Source organism: Coffea arabica, chromosome 3e (assembly GCF_036785885.1).
Source record: "Coffea arabica cultivar ET-39 chromosome 3e, Coffea Arabica ET-39 HiFi, whole genome shotgun sequence".
In the NCBI taxonomy this organism is placed as follows: Eukaryota; Viridiplantae; Streptophyta; class Magnoliopsida; order Gentianales; family Rubiaceae; genus Coffea; species Coffea arabica.
This window is the reverse complement of record NC_092315.1, coordinates 8,626,240-8,646,805: the sequence shown is the minus strand read 5'-3', so window position 1 is coordinate 8,646,805 and position 20,566 is coordinate 8,626,240. Positions and strand designations below refer to the sequence as shown.

General features: G+C 33.9%; 1 protein-coding gene across 3 annotated transcripts; it reads right to left on the bottom strand.

Annotated features, from left to right (window-relative positions):
• Nucleotides 1-304: 304 nt before the first annotated feature.
• Nucleotides 305-3,556, bottom strand: LOC113737773 (MDIS1-interacting receptor like kinase 2-like). 3 transcript variants are annotated; one of them, XM_027264949.2, is made up of 3 exons: nucleotides 2,167-3,522; nucleotides 805-1,467; nucleotides 305-701 (listed from the first exon to the last, which is right to left on the bottom strand). In XM_027264949.2, exons 1-3 carry the CDS (start codon nucleotides 3,455-3,457, stop codon nucleotides 397-399), a joined length of 2,259 nt encoding a protein of 752 aa, XP_027120750.1. In that variant the 5' UTR covers nucleotides 3,458-3,522; the 3' UTR covers nucleotides 305-396. The 3 variants fall into 3 exon arrangements, with proteins under 3 accessions (XP_027120750.1, XP_071940774.1, XP_027120749.1); XM_072084673.1 differs by having other exon boundaries at nucleotides 805-2,382; nucleotides 3,178-3,520; XM_027264948.2 differs by having other exon boundaries at nucleotides 805-3,556.
• Between the last annotated feature and the right edge of the window lie 17,010 nt (nucleotides 3,557-20,566).

Below are 20,566 nucleotides of genomic sequence, written 5' to 3'. Positions count from 1 at the left end.
ATTATCATGACTTTGATCAATGGTAACCACTTTTATAAGCCTTCCAAAATATGGCAATCTGAAAAATATATGAGGCAAAAGATGAGGGAAAATTTCTTGAAATAATGTTGAAAAAAAAGAGATTGCAAAAATGGAGTGATTGGGGTGGGTTTTCTCAATCCAGCATCGCCGCACATCTCAAATGCAGCAACTAGGAAAATTGATTTTTGTTTATTTTTTTCTAAACAGTATCGCCACACATCTCAAAGAGAGCATCAGTCAAATTCTACATATTTGTTACATCTATTTGTTAAACCCATAAAACTTAGGAAAAAAGATTAATATGGTCATCGTAGTCTTGTACAATATGTTACACAGATTGTTACAATAATTGTTACACAGATTGTGTACAATACGTTACACAAATGGTGCACCCGTTGATAACAACCTAGAAATAAAGAGCATTGTTGGCCTAGATTGTGGATCAACATGTAGACATTCTCTTGCTAATTTGAGAACGGATGCCAGAATGTTTTCAATTTCTTGATTGGGATACAGAAGTCTTTGATCGAACAAGTCTTTCAGTTCAATTTTCTCAGGCTTTGAAGACACTAGATAAGCAATCAAGTCACCGGGGTGTTTTCCTTTGATTACTTCCATTGTCAGGACCCCAAAGCTATAAACATCACACTTTTCAGTTACTTTCATTGTGTAGGCAAATTCTGCAAGGAAAAGTTGGAAAATTACATCGTGACTCGTGATAACATGTGATCGTATTAAAATCTGGTAGTTAATAAATCAAAGAGGGGCAAAAAACATTATTACCTGGTGCAACATATCCACATGTTCCTGCAAGAGAACTCCAATTAGATGAGTCTTTTTTCAGAAACTTAGAAGTGCCAAAATCTGAAACATGAGCCTCGTCTTCTGAATCGAGCAAAATGTTGTTGCTTGATATGTCCCGATGTACAATTGCTGGTGAACAATCATGATGCATGTAAGATAAAGCTTGAGCGATGCCTTTGATGATTTTCAACCTCTTCTGCCAGTCTAGTTCAATAGCTTCTTCTTCTATGCTCAAGATTTTGGCCAAACTTCCTCTTTCAAGATACTCATAAACCAAAAATGAGTGCTGAGAGTTGGAGCAGAAGCCCAAGAGTTTTACAATGTTTCGATGCTTGATTTCTATCAAGGCTCTTATCTCATTCAAGAAACTTCTATGACTTGCCATCTCAGGCATGTTGTGAAGTCTCTTTACAGCTACTACATCCCCTGATGAAAGCTGTGCTCTATAAACACTTCCATAACCTCCTTTCCCTATGCAAAATACTTCACTGAACTCTTGTGTAGTCAATACTATTTCTTTATACAATGCTTTGCCATCATATCCATATATGGCAAATAAATGGCACTTCTTCACATCCATATCTTCAATTCTTGAAATTTTTTTCCTTTGATCACGCAATTTGGGAATACCAAAGAATGCACCTAGAAGTATGAATGACCCCAGAAGAGGAAATACAACTGTGAGAACAAGTTTTTTCCTCTTATTTTTGACATGACTATTGATTAACGAGGAACTTTCACAAGCTCGTAACCCTGTAATATTGCCACACAAGCCTTTATTTCCCTTTACTTCTTCTATCGTTAAATTCACAAAGGCTCTGCCACTTGGAATTGGACCCTCTAAATTATTGAAGGAAATATTAATTTGCAATGAACCAGGCAATTCTGCTAAAGCCTTTGGGATTAAACCAGAGAGGTTATTGTGGGAGAGGTCCAATGTTCCCAGACTCTGCAAACTTCGGAACTCTGATGGTATCTCTCCTGTGAACAAATTTCGACTCAAATCTAGTTCAGAAAGTTGGGTCAACTTCCCAATCTCGAATGGAATCTTTTGGCTGAAAATGTTGTTGCTCAAGTTCATGTAAAACAAGTGCTTCAAATCTTCCAAATGTTCTGGAAAAGATCCATTCAAGGAATTTGTGGATAGGTCTAGGTAAAGAAGTTCGGTTAGCATTCCCAATTCCTGAGGTACACCACCGACAAATTGGTTGTCATGTAAATCTAGTTTAAGCATAGAGGTCAACTTCCCCACTACCCTTGGTATCTCCCCGGATAAAAAATTTGAAGAAATATCAAGTGCATGCAGTTGAGATAAATTTCCAAATTCTAAAGGTATACCACCTGTGATGTTATTCTTTGCAATTATCAGGGTTTTCAAGATTTTGCATTCAACCCAGTTGCTGGAGAGTTCACCGTAGAACTCATTGTTGCTGAGATCTATGAAGTCCAGGAATGGATGGATGCAGATCATTTCTGACAAGTTTCCATGGAAATTGTTCTCGTTGAAATTGGCCTTAACTAAGCTTGAGCAATTCTGCAAGCTTCTAGGGATTGGACCTGTAAGCATGTTCTCAGATACAGAAATGATTTGGAGTGAACCATTTTGACATAGCAATTCTGGCAATGGACCAGAGAACTGATTTTGATCCAATACCAAAATTGCCAACTTTTTCAAGTTTCCAAGCTCTTGTGGAATGGACCCAGAAAACTGGTTTTTTGGGAGAAACAGTTTTGCCAAGTTACTCAAGTTACCAATTGAAACAGGAATGGAACCACTAAGTTGGTTCTCGCCTAATTCCAAATTTGTAAGGAGTTTTAGATCACCCAATTCCTTTGGAATTGGACCTGAAAGTTGATTGTCATAGAGAATTAGACCAATCAAATTGGATAAAGTTCCAAGCGAATTTGGGATTCCACCAGAAAGATTATTTTGAGACAAAATAAGAAACTGAAGTGAGATCATATCCCTGATCGTTGGAGGAATGGGACCAGATAGGAGATTATGGAAAAGGTATAAGTTAACTAGCCTAGTGAGGTTACCAAAAGTGGCTGGAATTGAACCTATCAAAGTGTTGTTGTCCAGATAAAGTTCAATCAGATTATGCAGAGTTCCAATTCCTGATGGAATTGGACCTGAAAGTTGATTACTTCCGAGAGCTAAATGAGTCAAGTTTCTCAAGTTGCAAATTTCAGGTGGGATTTCTTGTGACAACTCATTAACTGAGAAATCAAGATAGATGAGCTTGGACAGGTTACCTATTTCACGAGGTATGCTGCCAAAGATCTGATTCAGGCTAAGTTCAAGATATTCAAGATTTGGGAGGGATGAAAATGGGAAGTCATAAAGGCTACCTTTTATGCTGTATTCTGAGAGATTCAACCTGTTGACACTTCCATTAATGCATGAAATACCCGCCCAAGTGCATGGAAGGTTGGAAGAATTCTTGCCGCTGATGGGTTGGAGGTTCCACGAGGCTAGCAAGCTATTGTTCTGGTTTTGAAAACTGGCCTTCCATTTCAAAAGACCAGCCGCCTCACTAGCAGAATCTGAAGCGACACCTTTGGCTTTGGGATGAGATGATGGGAAAAGTAGGACCATAATGAATATAGAGATAAATTGAAAAGAACCCATGACTACTTTCGAGTTCAACTCAAGTTTGCGCAGGTTGATATGTGTACCGCAAATGAAGCCAGTATTTATCCTGTCTTCCCAGCTGCACAAGGAAGACTTCCGAGGTCTTCTTGTTCTGTCCTTTTCTTCTTAATTTTCCATTTTTGTTTTCTTTCTTTTGGAGATTGAAACAATTAAGATGTCTGATTCAAGGGCCCAAGAAATTTAATGCAATGAAATGTCTTGATGAGATTGAGCATTTTGATATTCTGTCACTGATTTAGAAAATATAAGGATGACTTTCCTACTATATCTGCAGAAGAAGGCGACTCGAAGTGACATCTATAGTATAAGAGATGGAGTAGCGGTTACCAAATTCGTAAGAATGATGATCAACCTACAGGCTTAGCTATTTATGGTATAGATCTGTATTTTCTGGAGAGGGATTACGCCTAATTTGGTTGTAGATTTCATGAAATAGGAGTGAGAAATTGCCAAAAGATGAAATTTTTTTTTCCCAAATTTTCATAGGCAGATTTAATTGGTCATAGTACATTTGTCCTTGTCCAAACGGAATTTAGTGAGCATTGATATCAAAACTTCAAAGTTTGCATTCGCACTTTATTTATGATCTCCTGTTAGCTACGGCATAGACACAAGTGACATGAAATGAGATTAATTTGGGCAGAACTAGGAGAAGCTTTTGATTACATTCAAAATAGTTTGGGACTAATTATATTGACTTCAAAAGGTTCTTTTTTTAGACCAAAAAGTTCAAGAATGTTCAAGATACCTTAAGCAGATAAAAACTCAAACACAAAATTTGGGAACACATACAATGAAAGGCACCAGTTTTGTTTCAAGCAATTACAAGCATCTTCTACCTGAAATATTGGGCGATAAAAAATTTTTAGCACAATCTTTTTTCTAATGCTTTTACCCGCCTGATGAGCTATGTCAATCAGCCACTTGACATTAGAGCTTTTAACGAGTAGAATCAAATCAAGTACTTAATGTTTAAACTCTATTCACATATTATATGAATAGAATTGGAATTCAATTGAATATTAAATGAGTTATAAATCCTACTCAATTTGATTCATTAATTGGTATAGATATTCAATTTCAAATTTGAGTTCGGCTCATTAAATTAAACCAGGTGAATTTGAGCTTGGGTTCAATTTCAAATTTGAGTTTGAAAATGATTTAGTTACTTTTTTTTTTATGTAGTACATGGTTTAGAATAAATTTGAGCTTGGCTGCACTATTAACGATTGATGGCAAGTGAAGAAAGGTTATGCTGGCACCGCCCGACTCTGCAGAAATTTTTACCGCTGAATTTAAATGGAGCTAGAGGCAGGAAGAATACTCCACCTATCATATATATATGTGTGTGTAATCACTTCTTTTGAGTAGACAGACAAAAAAATAAAATAATTATTTTTATTTTTTAAACTCGAGTAGGCTCGACCTCGAGTTTGACTCAGCCTAATTTGAGGTCGAGCTCAAATTCAAACTTTATATTGAGAGTTCGTCGAGTTCGAATTTGGTAAAATTGAGTCCAAACTCAATTCAATTAAATCAAAACTTCACTCGAATCAACTTGTTTGCAGCCCTACACCAGCAAAAAAAAAAAAAAATTACTCCCAAATATTTTGTACACTTAAAACACAGTCGGATGAACTCAATATGTTAAAAAAGGAAAGTAGAAATGCAAAGGAGTAATTTTCTACCAATTCTATGGGCAGAATTAGTTGGCCGTAGTACTGGCTCAAAACAGAATTTAATTGATATCGGAATCTAAACTTCTATTTCTGTCCGTTTGAATTCCAGTATTGTCTGCTTCAGGTTTGTATACCCTTCTCTTTTCCTGTTAGTTAAAGGGCTGCAAATGTTTAAATTAAACTTGGCCTCCCTAGTCTTGTAGATATCTAAGTTTTGCCCAAAACTTCCCCTTCTTCTCTCCTTTCGCCTTCCTGAACTCCCATCAACACGTTGTGGTTGACTCGGGATCATGACTTTAATCAAATGGTAATAGCTTTTATAAGTCTTCCAGAATGATGGAAAAAGTAGGACGAAATTGAATATGGAAATTATTTGGAAAGAACCCACCATTACACTTAAGTTCAACTCGAGTTGCCAAAGATCGTTACTTTGTACCACAAACGAAACTAGTACTTATCCCAACTTTACAATACAGGGAAGTATTCTGCTTCGGTCCCACTCTCCATTCCTTTCTTCTTTTTTTTTTTTTTTTTTGAGAGTGAAACATATAAGATGTCTATTCCAATGGGCCAAGAACTTTAATGCAATATTGAAATGTTCAATGAAATTGACCATTTTTTGTCTTCTATGACTAGTTCTCCCTACTGAATGGCTTGAATAGGAAAGCCCTTTCCAATTTGTCTTTTTCATTTTAGTGTTTAATGTGGCTCATTTAAGCGAGAAAGCCCTTTGCCCCTAGAATACTCATTCCAACTTTTTGAAATTCCACTAATTGATTACTACATTTTGAAAGCTATTGTTGACAAAAAGAAATTCGTCTAAGAGCGATGATGGCTACCCGAATCTTTTCCTTGAAGTAATTCCACTAATTGATTACTACTTTTTGAAAGCAATGGTTGAGGTTGATGAAATGAGTTTATTTTTGAGAGCGTTGATGTATCATCTTGACTAAAAAAGTCTTTTGGAATACAGTAACAAAGTTTTTTTTCATTTTAAATAACTGATATATATTATCTTGATATTTTAAGAGAGAAGTTTACTTAAACTTAGAATCCTTTCAAAAAATAATAATCAATTAGTAGACAGTAAGTTCTCGTTTGCCCTTAGAATACTCATTCAAACTTTTTCCTGAAATCTCATTCCTCATAAAAACATAGGAAAAGTTCTTTCCACATTCAGTCTAGATGCCTATATAGTAGGATGTCAAATCTTTATACTGCATCATGATATCTTAGACTATTTGTAAGTTCAATTAATATTTAAATGTAATTTTCCATAATAATTAAATGTCTTTTGTATTTAAAATAATTTTTTCTTATATACAAGGAAACAAATGTTTTAAGATATTTTAAATAAACTTTATTTATAAATTTTATATATTACCAAGTATTTATAAATATTCTTTTATTGGGCCATTGGTCAAAACAGTGAACCATTCATGTCATCTATCTGTCGACTTCCTTGTCGGGCGAGTTTAATAAATATGATTAAATATAATTTTTTAGAAGATGGTAGTCCGGTTTTTCTACAAATTTAATTAGATGCAAACGTTTACTGTCAAAGGCCTTTTCAAACAAATTTGGTGTTGGGCCCTTGTCCGTAAAGGTCCGGCCAACCGTCAAGATCAATCCACTAGCGGTGGCTTCATTCAATTACGACATTGGCTCCCTGTGTGCGAAGGTCCAACATAGAGGATCAACTTGAAGAAATTTTGGATGGAAGGCTGATGTTTTCAAACAAATGTAGTGGTGGGCAGTTGTTAGTAAAAGTCCCACAGGCGTGGTTGGTTTTAAACATATACAATGTTGGGCCTTAATGGCAAAGGTCCAAAAGGCTTTTCAGTCAAGATGGGGTTGGCTGTCCAAGTCTTTTCCTCCAAGTAATTCTCTACTAATTAATTTACTACATTTTGAAAGCAGTTGTTAACGAAAATAATTTATTTAAGAGCTTGAATATATTTATTTAAAAGCCTTTTGGAATGCAATAAAAAAGTCTTTTTTCATTTAACAGCGTCGATACATATCATCTAGTCGAGGAGTTTACTTAGACTTTTTAAGTCTTTTAAAAAGTAATAATCAATTAGCGGACGCTAAAAAGACATTGGTTGGAGGAAAAGGCTTTAAGGGGATAATGACAGAAGATCAAAGACTAAAACTAAGGAGTGCCAAAATCTTAAACGTAACCCTCGCTTGATCTGTCCCGACGTACAATTGCTGGTGAACAATCATGATGCATGTAAGATAAGCATGAGCGATGCCTCTGATGGTTTTCAACCTCTTTTGCCAGTCTAGTTCCTTAGCTTCTTCCTTGATGCTCAAAATTTTGGACAAGCTTCCTTTTTCAAGGTACAAATAGACCAAAATTGAGTGCTGAAGTACTGATTTCAAGGTACTCATAGACCATTTTGACAAAGTACTGAAGTAGTTCTGGCAATGGACTAGATAATTGATTTTAATCCAATTCCAAAACTACTCTATTTCAGGTTTCCAAGCTCTTGTGGGATGGTACTAGAAGGAGATACTGTTTTTCCAAGTTACTCGAGTTATCAATTAAAATAGGATTGGAACCATATTAAGTTGGTTCTTACCCAATTCCATATCTATAAGGAATTTTAGATCACCCAAATTCTTTGGAATTGAACCAGAGTGTTGTTGTCAAAGAGACATAAATGCATCAAATTGGTTAAAATGGCCTAGCAACTTAGGGATTGAACCAATAAGATAATTTTGAGACAAGACAAGAAACTGAAATGAGATTGAGTTTTCGATCGCATGAGGAATGGGGCCAAATAGGTGATTTTGGAATAGATATAAGTTGACTAGCCCATCGAGGTTATCAAAAGTGGCTGGAATTGGGCTTGTTAAATTGTTATTCTTTAGATAAACGTTAACAATAATATTATACACAGTTCCTATTTCTGGAGGAATTGGACTTGAAAGTTGATTATGCACAAGAGCTAAATGAACCAAAGTTTCTCAAGTTGCAAATTTCAGGTGGGATTTCTTGTGACAACTCATTAACTGAGAAATCAATATAAATGAGCTTCGACAGGATGCCTATTTGACGAGGTATGCTGCCAAAGAACTGGTTCACACCAAGATTAGGATATTCAAGGTTTAGGAGGGATAAAAAATGGAGAGTCCTAGAGGCTACCTTTAATACTCCATTCTGAGATATCAAACTGGCTTAGCATTGTTTCACACTATAGCCACTCCAATCTACAACATATATTTGGTCCCATATACAATCAGTGTTTTCTCCAACACTAGAGTTAGTTGTCAAGAATATACTACACAAGTATCCCTTCTCAGACTAAGATGGATGAATATAGAAATTGTGGACGCAACACATCTATATTAGAACCTCTATTTATAGGTTGTAAGAATATAGGAGTTATAAATTAGAGCATTAAGTCTAATAAATATAAAATATCAATTACAAAATATTTGTCCAGATACAATACATATAACGGTGAAATTAGTATGGATATAGTCGTTATGTCCTTTGTAGAGGTTACATAACTTATTGATTAGCGCCATTTACAGGTTTTGATACTAATACACCTAGGATGGAAAGGAAATTTCGCAATCTTTTTCATGGTCCTCATACATTATTTTTCTTCCCTCCAACAATAAAATTTAAATCTCTGTCAACCCATCTGATAATCTTTCATAATACAAACAAATTTTTTTATTTGTGTTTGGATGATGGTTTTTAAAGAATTGTTTTTTATCTTTCAATAAAATTTAAAAATAGCCAAAGAAAAAGCGTACCATCTCATACATTTACATTAGCATCATGCAAAGCACGCCATAGTTTGGTCATATTTTGATTTTCGGAAGCTAATTGGTTGTGGAGGATTGTTTTCCTCACAACAAGCTCTTTGTTATCGATGATGAAGCTGTCTCTGCACCCTCCTACCCTCAATCTTGAAGGCGGAATTTACTGTCTCCATGGGCACAAATTCTGCACCAAAGCGAACCTCAAAATTTCCTCCACCGGCAACATTAGTCGTAGCCAATAGCCCAAGTGTTGAGGGCAGATTTTGCTGTCCCCATTCATTTTCTGGTTTCTTTTCAGAGGCAATTGGAAGCGTGGGGTTTATTGGCTTAATAAATGTCCACGGTGAGTATATGGGGTTTTGATAAGAACATCTGCATGACATGATCTAGTTATCCAGCATTTAGACGATAAGAACATCTGCATGACATGATCTAGTTATCCAGCATTTAGACGAAACCAGCGAACAAGGATCGATGGTTATTGTAACCGTTTCTACATTTTTCTAGCTGTTAGAAACTTTTATACACATTAAACTCTGTGATGCAGAAAGGGTGGGAAAGTGGTGGTGGAGGGGTCGAATTCTTGTGCATTATCCTCAGGCTAAAAGAATTGTAGTAACCCAGTCTTCTCATTGAATCATGGCCTAGTCATTTGAATCAGGGAATCAATGTAAACTATTTGTAACTTGAATGGATATTCAGGAACCGCTTCCTGCATCTCCGTTTACTACTGAAACCAACAGGCTTTAAGAGCATTTTCTTGCTATGCGCGAGGCTGAACCTGAGAAGCCTGCAGAGGCCATCTAATAAAATATTTTTCTACCGTTTGCTTCTTGATGCTGCTGATTTCTTGTTTCGTTGATTGTGTGTAGCTCACCTTTGTTGTTTGTTCACTGTATTTTTGCATTATATCTGCCAGTTCTTCTGGATTCAGAGAGACAGTAGAGGATCCCTTAATCTGGCACCCAGGCGAGACAGCCCAAATTAAATAAACTTGTAGTGAAAGGGAAATAGGAATAGATTTCTCAGTCAATACTTAATGCTAAGCACCTGGTAGGCAAAACAACAAATAGTTGACCTCCACCTAACCAACACACAATAGAGGAAAACAGACACAAAAACAAGTCGCTAATAATTGGAACAGGGATTAGAAGTCTTTGAAATTACGACAAGGATGCAGAAAAGGTAGTAGTTTGATGAAGTTGTCTTGGATCAATAGGGATTTTGATTTTGAACTTTGCATTTGGCTTTTTGGATTTGTAATGTTTGAAAGATTGAAAGTTTTTCAAAAGGATAAAACTCTCATCATAAGGAGAAAAGCTCGAGTAAATTCTCAGAGAGAAATGTTATTTGCACTTCTATAATTTTAATCACACTTTCGCTATCATTTTAATCATATAATTTTTATTTATTGGATTATATAATAAAATAAATGCTGAAAATGCAAATAATAAAAGATGCAGCGTAAATAATATTTCTCTTTTTCAAAAAGAGTTCTCAAATAGTGAGAATTTTGAAACAATGCATTCATTTTGAAAGTGTCATATTTAGTAAATGTATTTTTTAAGCAAAAACGTCTAGCAAGTGAATGCGCCTTTTAAACAACGCATCTAGCAAGTGCATTTTTCCCTCTTTCTTGGGAACTTACTCCAATGGCAGGGCAGCAGCTGCCCAATTCTTCGACAATGGAAACTTTTGGGCCGTTGCGGTTTAATAATGAAAACTTCCGGCCTTTTCGTTAACAAATTTTAACCGTACACAAACCGCTGGACTGCATATTTCTCTCTCTACAGGAGTTCTCTCTCTCCGAAAGAGAGCGCTGCTATTGCTGCATGATGAACTTCCGTTTCAAATACCAAAACATTGATGGAGGTCAGGTGATGCTGGAGGTCAACGGTTCAATCCCTGCCTCCCACAAATTTGTCATAATTTGTGGCGGTCTTAAGTGACCTTCATCGATGGAGTTTGTACTCACATCGAACCCCATCTCCTTCCCCTTAGACTAGGCTAGATTAGATTATAGGACATCTATCGTTTCGAAAAAAAAAAAAAAAAAAACCAAAACATTGAAAAAAAAAAAAAGAGAAAAAGAAGTGAAAACTCTTTAATCGAGTTTCTTTTTATGTCATTTTGATTTTTATAAAAAAAAGTTTACCTCTAGAACTTGGCTTCAAATAGGCTTAACTGTATCTAAAAAGAAAAGAGAACCATCTTTAGTCATGTTCTTTTTTTTTTCTTTTTTACATTTTTGAAAAAAATAATTCATCTCTGGAGCTTGGCTTCATTCATATAGGTCTAATATATATATATATATTTTTTTGCTTACTACTCCATGATTGACATTATATTTTACCAACAGGTGACAAAGAAAATGGCGTGCCACATAATGGAAGCAGTTGTGCGTGTATTTTTCTTTAGTCCTAATACATTTTAAGCAACTCTCAGTCTCATTTATCACAATTCAGCTTAAGGTTACGGCTGTTTTAAACATAAGAAAAAAAAAAAAGATTTTAAGTACTTCTATGGGATATGAATGCCTATCATGGATGATAGAGAAACTTTCCCTATTTGGATTGCTATTTTTAGAACTTTTTGTAAGAAAATGTACTATATTGATTTGATTTATATGAGATAAAAAAAAGGTTATTGGAAAATATGTTTATAGAAAATGTAAAATATTTTTATAGAAAATCACAATCAAAACATTTTTACACATATTTTCAAAATTTAGCAAACATTACAAAACCTAAGTATGAGGACTAAAAATCCATATGTAATCACTAAATCAAGATGAACAATTGGTTGTCAAATTTAGATGTCGATGATGCACAGTTATGGAGGACATTCTGCCAAAAATCCTCCTTGCTTTGCTCAAAGGGGAGATGCTGTTTTTCCTTTTATTCTGGTGATTGAAGAATTTGGCGAATTTTGAGTTTACATGACCACCACTGCACATGGTATCATAAAATATTAGTTTCTGGAATTTTTTTCCCCTCTTTTCTACGTTAGTTCTGGAATTTGTTCCAAGTTGAAAACGCATTAGAAAGATTATGAACAAGTTGGTTACAATTCCTACATGTGTTCTTGATCTTCCGTTAAGGCCAGTTACGCTGAATATCGAGCTAATTGACTAATTAGCCTTCTCCGTTCCTTTATGCATCACCATGAGAGTTAAGTATTGTAAATATCTAATCTAGTGCATTCGAGTAACTAATTACAAGGTCTTGTTCCATCTGCAGCCAAGATATTAGTAAGATAGCTTGATTTCTTAAGGCCCATAGATCAACATTAGATTATTGAAAACACTAGTGATATTGACGTGCATAAATTTTCACTTGAAATGTAGGTAATATTGTAAGTAAAATTACTTGTCTTAATTGTACAAGTAATATTGTGGTAATTTAAGAGCTATTTTGGGTTTCGAGAATTCTTTAAATTCTCCAAAATACCCTTAATTAATGTTCTTTGTTATTAGTGAGTAACTGAGTATAACCTACCTTATTCAATAATTGTTTTGATTCATGCCTTGAATGGTATAACTTCTATCAATATTGCTATTCTAATTAATGTAAAGGTATAATAATTGGTCACACTTCTAATGCTAATATAAGGATATTTTAGAAAAATAGCATGCTAAATTTATTCTTCCAACAAAATTAACTATTTTTTCTTAAATTGTGTGAAAAAAATCAAGATTATTAAAGTGGACGGAGGGAGTATGTTGTCATTAGTGAGTATAACCTACCTTATTAAATATAGTTAATTTTTTTTATCAATAATTGCTTTGATTTGTGCCTTGAATAGTGTAACTTTCCATCAATATTGTTGGTATAATTAATGTAAATATATAATGATTAGTCATACTTCTAATATTAACCGTATGCGTATTTTGGAAAAATAATTAGCTAGATTTCCTCTTCCAAAAATATTGACTGATTTTTCTTAAATTGTGTGAAGAAAAACTAAAACTATCAAAGTGGGGTGAAAGGAGTATAAGTGATAAGGTATTTATGAACTTCCTAGTTAGACTACCACTCTTTTAATTTTTTGGAAATGCACATAGCAATCTAGAAAATGTACAAAAATTTTCCAACTTAAAATAGCAAAAGAATTAGTAGGTGTTGAGTTTGTTTTCGTATACCACATCGAGAGTTTTACAAAGAAATCTCTCATCTTAGTGGTTATAAATATAGTAAATTTAAGTGAGTTTAAATGTATTAAAGGCACCAGGTCAAGAAAGTTTTGGGGGGCCTATGCTGTGGTTTAAGAGAGATTTTGGTCATGTATCAAACCAAAATAACAAGTTAGTGGACTTTTGGGCCATTAAGTATTTTGTACTATTTAAACTCTTTTGTGTTTTCAATTTTAGGTGTCTTTGGACAATGGAATTATTTTCTAAGTTTTGTACTCTTTCTTTTGTATTCTTTTTTTCGTTTTCGCGTGGATGTAGGTCAATTCGATCGAACCACATAAATTCTGTGTCTTTTTATTTGCTTTATTTGATTTGTTGTTGTCTTTGTTGAATTGCCAAGAGTCCTATTGTTCTTATTGGTTACATGTATTCAAGATCACTTGGAAAACTTTTCTAGCAAGGGTAAACAAAACCGATAACAATATATGCTGTGGCATAATAGTTTTTTTTTTGAAATTTGCCGCAAATTGGTGACAATTGTAATTTGTGTTAAAGACAAATTTAAATTTGTTAAACTGTGACAAACATTGAGGTTGTTTGGATAGTAGGTTATTTGAAATATTTATTTGAAATAATTACTGTAGCACTTTTTGTAATGTAATGTATGTGAAATAAAAAGGTGATTGAAAATTGTGTGTATGATATAAGTAAAACAAAATCTGAATTTTTTTTTTAAATTCTTGATATCCAAGCACGCCCTTGGCTCTCCACATATAAAATAAGACGAAAGGTCACCCCACGTAAATAATAGAGGACATTGATTCTACAGATTTAACTACCCTACATCAAGAAACGGGTTAATTACAATTAATCCCCTTGAAGTATATCACATTTACCATTTTATCTTCTAACCTTTAATTTTTATCACTTAAGCCCCTATAGGAAAAAATTACCCTTCCATTATTTTGACTTTTCATTTATCTTTTTCTTTCCTCTTCTTCCCCTCCTTTATCTCTTTTTCTCTTTCTTCTTTCTTCTCTCGTCCATCCTTCTTAACAAAAAAATTCATCTCAATAGAAAACTTTATATCAAGATTGTAATTGAGTTTATGGGCGAAATTTTGAAAGGTATCAAAATCTAGTTTCGATCTTTTATACGATGTCATGTTTGCAAATTCCAATTAATGATCATTAATTATGTCACAAATTTATCTTGTGATGTTTTCCTGAGAATAAAATATGAAACTGGGATGGGAAGGGGAAAAAGAAAAAGAATTGAAAGGTCAAAGAATGGTATTTTGGAAAAAGGGTTTGAATATTTTGTGATCATTTGACAAGAAGATAGATGTCCGCAATTGCTCTTTTTTAGATTCAATTACTAAAATGAAGTTTCTTATGGGAAAAGGAGAGAAGTAAAGAAAGAAGAAAGAGATAAAGAAAATAGAGGGAATAAGGGGAAAGAAAAAATTACAAAAGGGAAAAAACAAAAAAAGGAAATTAAAATAATGGAGGGGTAATTTTGTCCACCAAGGGATAGAGTGAGACAAAAAAAAATGAGTTAGGGGGTAAGTGAAAAATTTTGGCTTAGTAACTTGTATAAATTTGCACTACAAATTTTGTATATGATTTTCACATTTAAAAAGATCAAGCTAAAGTTGAGAGTGTGTTGCTTTGCAAGCCTTGACTAATTTGGTCCTCGCCAACAAGGGTTTTGACAACTGATGAAGTTTGGACATTATACCAAAGAGAATACTAAATTCAAATCTTTCAATCCCTCCATAAAAAAAGGAAAAAAAAAAAAAAAAGTCAGCCGTCCCTTGTTGATTAGCAATTTACAAGTGATAGGGTGTTAATTGTTAGTAATTTTATTGTTCATTTTCCCTTTTATCCTTGCCAAATATTGTTTTAATTATTAATATTTACTTATATTTGGTATTGGACCCAATTTTAGGGAGTGAAGCAGAAAACTACAAAAAAGGAGGGACTTTCTGAAGATAATTGAGACTTCAAATAAGCCACAGACCTGGCCCACATGGTGATATACGCGGACTGAGGAAACTAAAGAAAGAAGGACTTCAGAGAACTTCACTTTATGTACACTCCTTTCTCAATTTGTGCGGGGAACACGGAGAGAAGAAACTAGAAAGGCATTAGTCATTTGAATTGAAAGGAAACAAACGTGCAAAGAGTTGTTTTTGTTCCTTATTCGTGGGGACCACTGGATAGATAGCTTTAGTCATTTCCTTTTGGCTATATAAGGACAATCGTAAGAAAGGCTACAGAGAGCTTTTAGCATAGTTTAGTTTTATTCTTTCTGGGTTCCTTTGATGGCCTGGACCTCAATTAAATTACGTGGAGATTTTCTCATGAGGCGTGACTAAGTTTCTCATCTAGTCGAGGAACAACGGAGGACTTGGTTCTACTAAATTTGTGAGATCGAATTAGTTTTTATTTATTTCTATTATTCACTGGTATTCGTCTATCTTCTGCTTTATGTTCATATGGTTGTTTTATTATTCGATTATCCAGGGCCCGGATTCTAGATTAATTCAATGACCTGAAGCCAATTAGGGTAGTTAAATCCGTAATTGTTTAATTATTCTAAACTGGTGGCAACTGGCATGATTGGGTTTGTGTCAGGGAGATAGACAGGCTAACTTAAAGAGACCCTCGTAGCGTGTTGATTGGTTAGAATTAGGCTCTTCTAATTATTCATGCAATTAGGGAATTGAACTTCTATGGTCGTACCTAGGGTTGTTTCCTGATTAGAGAAATAGTCAACGGTCGTACCTTGGCTATCGACAAATTGAGGAAGAGTTGGTTGTTCATCGCATGTATGACAACTATAACTAATTTATCAGATAGTAACTGGAATAATCCTTGCATCTGTAATCGAATTAAGTGAACCATCTCCGAAATTGTCTCTTGGCTAGGGTTCGTCCATTATTATTTTTATTGTGATAATTAGTTATTTGAGTTGTAGTTATTTTATTTTATTTTAATTTATTCCAAGTAATTTAGTTACTCTCATTTTCAAAAACCCCCCATACTTCGGACTCTAAAAGAAATAAATTATCCCCAGTCCCTGTGAATTCGATCCTGCTTATCACTATCTACAGAAATTATATTTTATTTAAACAGGTATTTATTATTGCACAGGTCTGACACCCTGTCAACAAGAAAGATCGAAAAAAAGAGAAGGCCTGCAGTGTTTCATAATTTGTTCACGCTCCACTTTTTAGCAAAAGATACTGTTTTTTCATCAGCAACGCACATACTTGAGTGAGCTTCTATATTTATCAAGCAACAAGCAGCTTGTTTGGATTGGCCACTGTTTAGAAATAATTATATCATAAATACATTTTTTCAATCACTTTTTAATCTTAGAAGCAGCATATTACAGAAAATGCTAAAGTGCTACTGTATTATTTCAAAAAAATATTTTTTTTTCAACAATCTTCTATTTAAAGATTTCTTCAGGTAGCCCAACTAGGCCTCCACCCTGTTCTGAAACGAAGTGATCAGTTTTATTTTACCGCACATGGCCAACGATTACAATGACCAATTTTTACCGAATTGTCTTCTGTTAGGTATTGAGCAACCAATTAAAATTTATTAAGATCCAAAAACCCATTTTGTAGCCCTTTAGCAGTGTCAAGGAGTTGGCTGACACCATCTTTATTAGCTTGTTTTAAAGCAATTGAATGTAATGGTGCTTTTGTTGTTGAATTTATCTTTAGTATTTGTCATGGAGCCATTTGCTGGGAACTTTAATAACATAGTAGAGGACTCAACAAATCAATGATAATGTATTGAAAGTAGTCCAAATATGCCAAGGTATCATAGCAAAAGTAAAAAAAAAAATACATTTTCAATAATTTGTAACATCTATTATCTAGTTAATTTTGCTAACTATATTAGCAATTGAGATCTTATAAATCAATGATAATGTAATAAAATTGGTCAAAAAAAAAGGTTAAGAGATAGCAGTTAGAATAAAACAGTATATTGTCATTAATGTTCACAGCTCTACCTCATTAATTGTGCGAATATAGTCATTGATTGAATTTAAATTGGACAAATTTGAGAGACTAGGGTGCCAAATGTCCAAAATTAAGAATTTAGAGTGTAACAGGTTCAAAATTGAAGTTTAAAATATAAAGTGAAAAGGCAATACAAGTCCAGAGGTGTAAAGTGAAATTACTATTGCGCATGACCCGTGATAAGCTTGTGTCAGTTAGCAACCAACCAAAAATTTATTTAACTGAATGCAATGATGTTTGTCTTGCGGAATTCATGTGCGACGAAAAAAAAAAAAAAAAAAAGGCTGCTCCGCCCAATACTCCTTTTTATTTAGTGCCCTGCGCTTAGTGACCCGTGTTCAGGGAGCGATGACTTACACAAATGTTTGTTTTTGTTTTTCGACATTTTGTTATAGAAACGTCAGCCAAAAAAAAAAAAAGGCACTATCAAGGACTATATAAAAAGCCACCAGCTCTTGGGCTGGTGGCCACCACCAAAATGCCACTCTTGTGGCTCTACTTCAAATCCAGACGGGTGCACAACCGGTGGTAGTTCTGTCCCTATCGGTCCCCATAAGCTCAGTTGAGCCTCCCCGTAAATAGAGTAGGAGTAGGAGTAGGGATGACGATTAAAAAAAAGCACTATCAAGGACTATATAAATATAAGACTGCATAAAGCACTATTAAGCACTTTATAAAGTTCTTTTAAAGCACTTTATAAAGTTGTATAAAGCACTATTAAGTACTATATAAAGCACTTTATAAATTTATATAAAGCACTATATAAAATGAACTCCATGATTTCATCCAACTCTAGGATTGGCCAAATTAGCTATTGTTCCTTACAGAGGCATATACAGATCATATTCACAAAGAACCTTGCAAGGCCTAGTTCCGATAGCTTTTGCAAGGAAGTATCTGCCATTAACATGCTTAGAATCTTTTCAAAATATCTCTCCATTTTCAAGCTCAGAAGGATATCTTTTCTATAGGTGCATGTATTCACGTAGCAAATCAAAAAAAATTGATAATCAAAAGTATATTCAAGTTAATCTAGTGAAAACATTACGGATTTGTTTCTTATTTGGATAGTTATATATTCCATTAGCCTGCAAGAGGAAACTGGGTAAAGTGCTTTTAAAAATAGACCACACTTCTGGTTTACTCAGAAGATTAAGGTCAATCTTTGTTCATCAAATAACATGAATAAAGCACCAAGAATCCACCAAGTCAACAACTAATGGGTCGAAGGACTCTCCAAAACCCCAAATTCTGATCTGAAACATGCTAATAAGAAAGTAAAATTCAGGCGCCAAAAGCTGGATATGAACAACGCATCTGTTTTTTTATTTTCAAGGAAAATAGTCATACTGAGAAGATACGTGAAAAAGCACACAGCTTTTATTATGAATCCAGAATCAGCTCTGGAATCCAATCAAATGGAATATAATAGATCATCAATCTCTCATAAAAGCCCAATAAAAATGAAACATTTGGCCAAATGAAATGAAAATTTAAACAAGAAGATCAGACCTTTGCCTCCCATCAACAGGGCTAACCAACGTTCAATATCAGTCCCCATAAACCATAACTCGTTGCTTACTTTGGGAGGAAAAGAGGACGGTGGGGTGGGGGAGGGGGGGGGGGAAGTAAGGAACAGTTATAACTCATTGTTTACCATCAAGGCATGATCTATACCTAAACAAACGGCTAATTTTCTCAGTTTTACAAAAAAAAAAAAAAAGGGAAAGCAAAAGTCAAATCATGTACAAGGCTTAGTACCAATATCACAAGCACATATTGGACTCTTCAACTGGAAAAATCACTAAAGGGTAAAAAAAAAAAAAGAAGAAAAAATCGCAACCGAAGCAAAATGTACGTAATAACAAAGTTCAGATGATTTTCATCTATATGACGATGACAAGTCATGTTTATATAGGCAATAAGTGACACACTAGTTGTTGCTTTTGCAGATGTTTTGTTTTAATAAGCTCATAATAGAGCATTTGTATTGTTTTTTGAGAGTGAGTGGATTCAATGAGAATCCTTGCCACTTTTTGCTGCAGATTTTGAGTTGCCTTCTCAAATCTTTAGATCTTGTTCTGGACAAGGCTTTTATAAGAAGCTTTGATATCACTTTATTGGTTTTTTTAAGGTATAAACTAAGAAACAATATCTTAATTAGTGTTGTAAAAAAAAACTGCTTACAAAAGGCTTGTATTGAAGGTTGAAAGTAACTTTATATTTTTCATTTATCAACTCACTATTTGTGGTGTTTACATTAAACAAATTAATATAATTTCTAACTAACAATTATCCTAAAAAATCTCAACAAAATATAAACTAAATCTTAGCAAAAATATTTGTTAACAACTCAACATGCTTTTTTGTTAACAATATATCCTAACAACTAAATTTATTTAATAATTAACTAAATTATTCTAGTGCCAAATGAATATAGAAAAATCTGTAAAAATTGACATATCTCAACAATTTGCATACAAGTTGTCTACATACATGTAGTGCATTATTTTTTAAAATAATTTTATTATTCTTAACTTAACACAATAAAGAACCTAAACATACTGAAAACCATAAAAAATGTTTAACTAATAAAAACAACTCCAAAGAATCTCTTCTAAATATGCTCATCTTGAAAAAGAGAATGTAACAAATCATTCATACTTGTTGCATATCTTGCAGTCTTGTTTGCAAAGCATTTTCCTCCAAATTTTTTTTTTGGTTTTCCATGAATATATTTTTTAATCATCTTTTTATCTCACATGCTTCTTTTTTATTTCCCCTAAGCTAGATTTTTTTATTTCCATGCTTCTTTTTACCGGATCTCCCATCTTGCAGCAAAAGAGAAGAAATAGATGACTTTTAAAGAGGGATCTCTCTGTAATTTTGAGTGAGAAATAAAGGCAAGAGATTCATGGATGACGGATGGAGAAAATAGTATCCTTTACCTAGTTGTGACTGAAAGATTAAGCTAAAACCTCATATATGTTCTATTGTATAACTCCTATATTCTGCTGCTATAGTTTTTTTTTTTTTGGCCCCGTTCTTCTTGCTTTCTTGAATACTCAATAGTCAGAACCTTTGCTTAGAGTTTCTTTTTTTCATTTCAGGATTGAATTGTAAATTTTTTTAAACAAATTTTTACGTGTTTTTCATAAATATTTATTTCTATAATTTTAAATTATTTTTATCTCATATACATCATATCAAAAAAAAAATGCTACAATGATTTTTTCCCTAAAAACTCTCCAAAAAATGCAATCCAAATGGGCTCAAGAGAGAGGAATTTCCCTATAATTTTTAGTGAAAAAGGGGAAGGAAGAAAGGAAGAGAGTGAACGAGACCAACCAGACAGAGATAGAGAGATTATAAAGGTTTTGCCCCCAAGGAATAGTCTAGTGGTAAAGTGGATTTTTGAACTGAATAAGATTCTGGATTCGAATATTTCC

What these genes read in the sequence shown, in the direction of transcription:
- LOC113737773 (XM_027264948.2), bottom strand. Translation starts at nt 3,457, where the DNA reads ATGGGTTCTTTTCAATTTATCTCTATATTCATTATGGTCCTACTTTTC. An exon ending in ATGTGGATATGTTGCACCAG is followed by an intron (nt 702 to 804) that starts GTAATAATGTTT and finishes TTTTCCTTGCAG; the next exon opens with AATTTGCCTACACAATGAAA.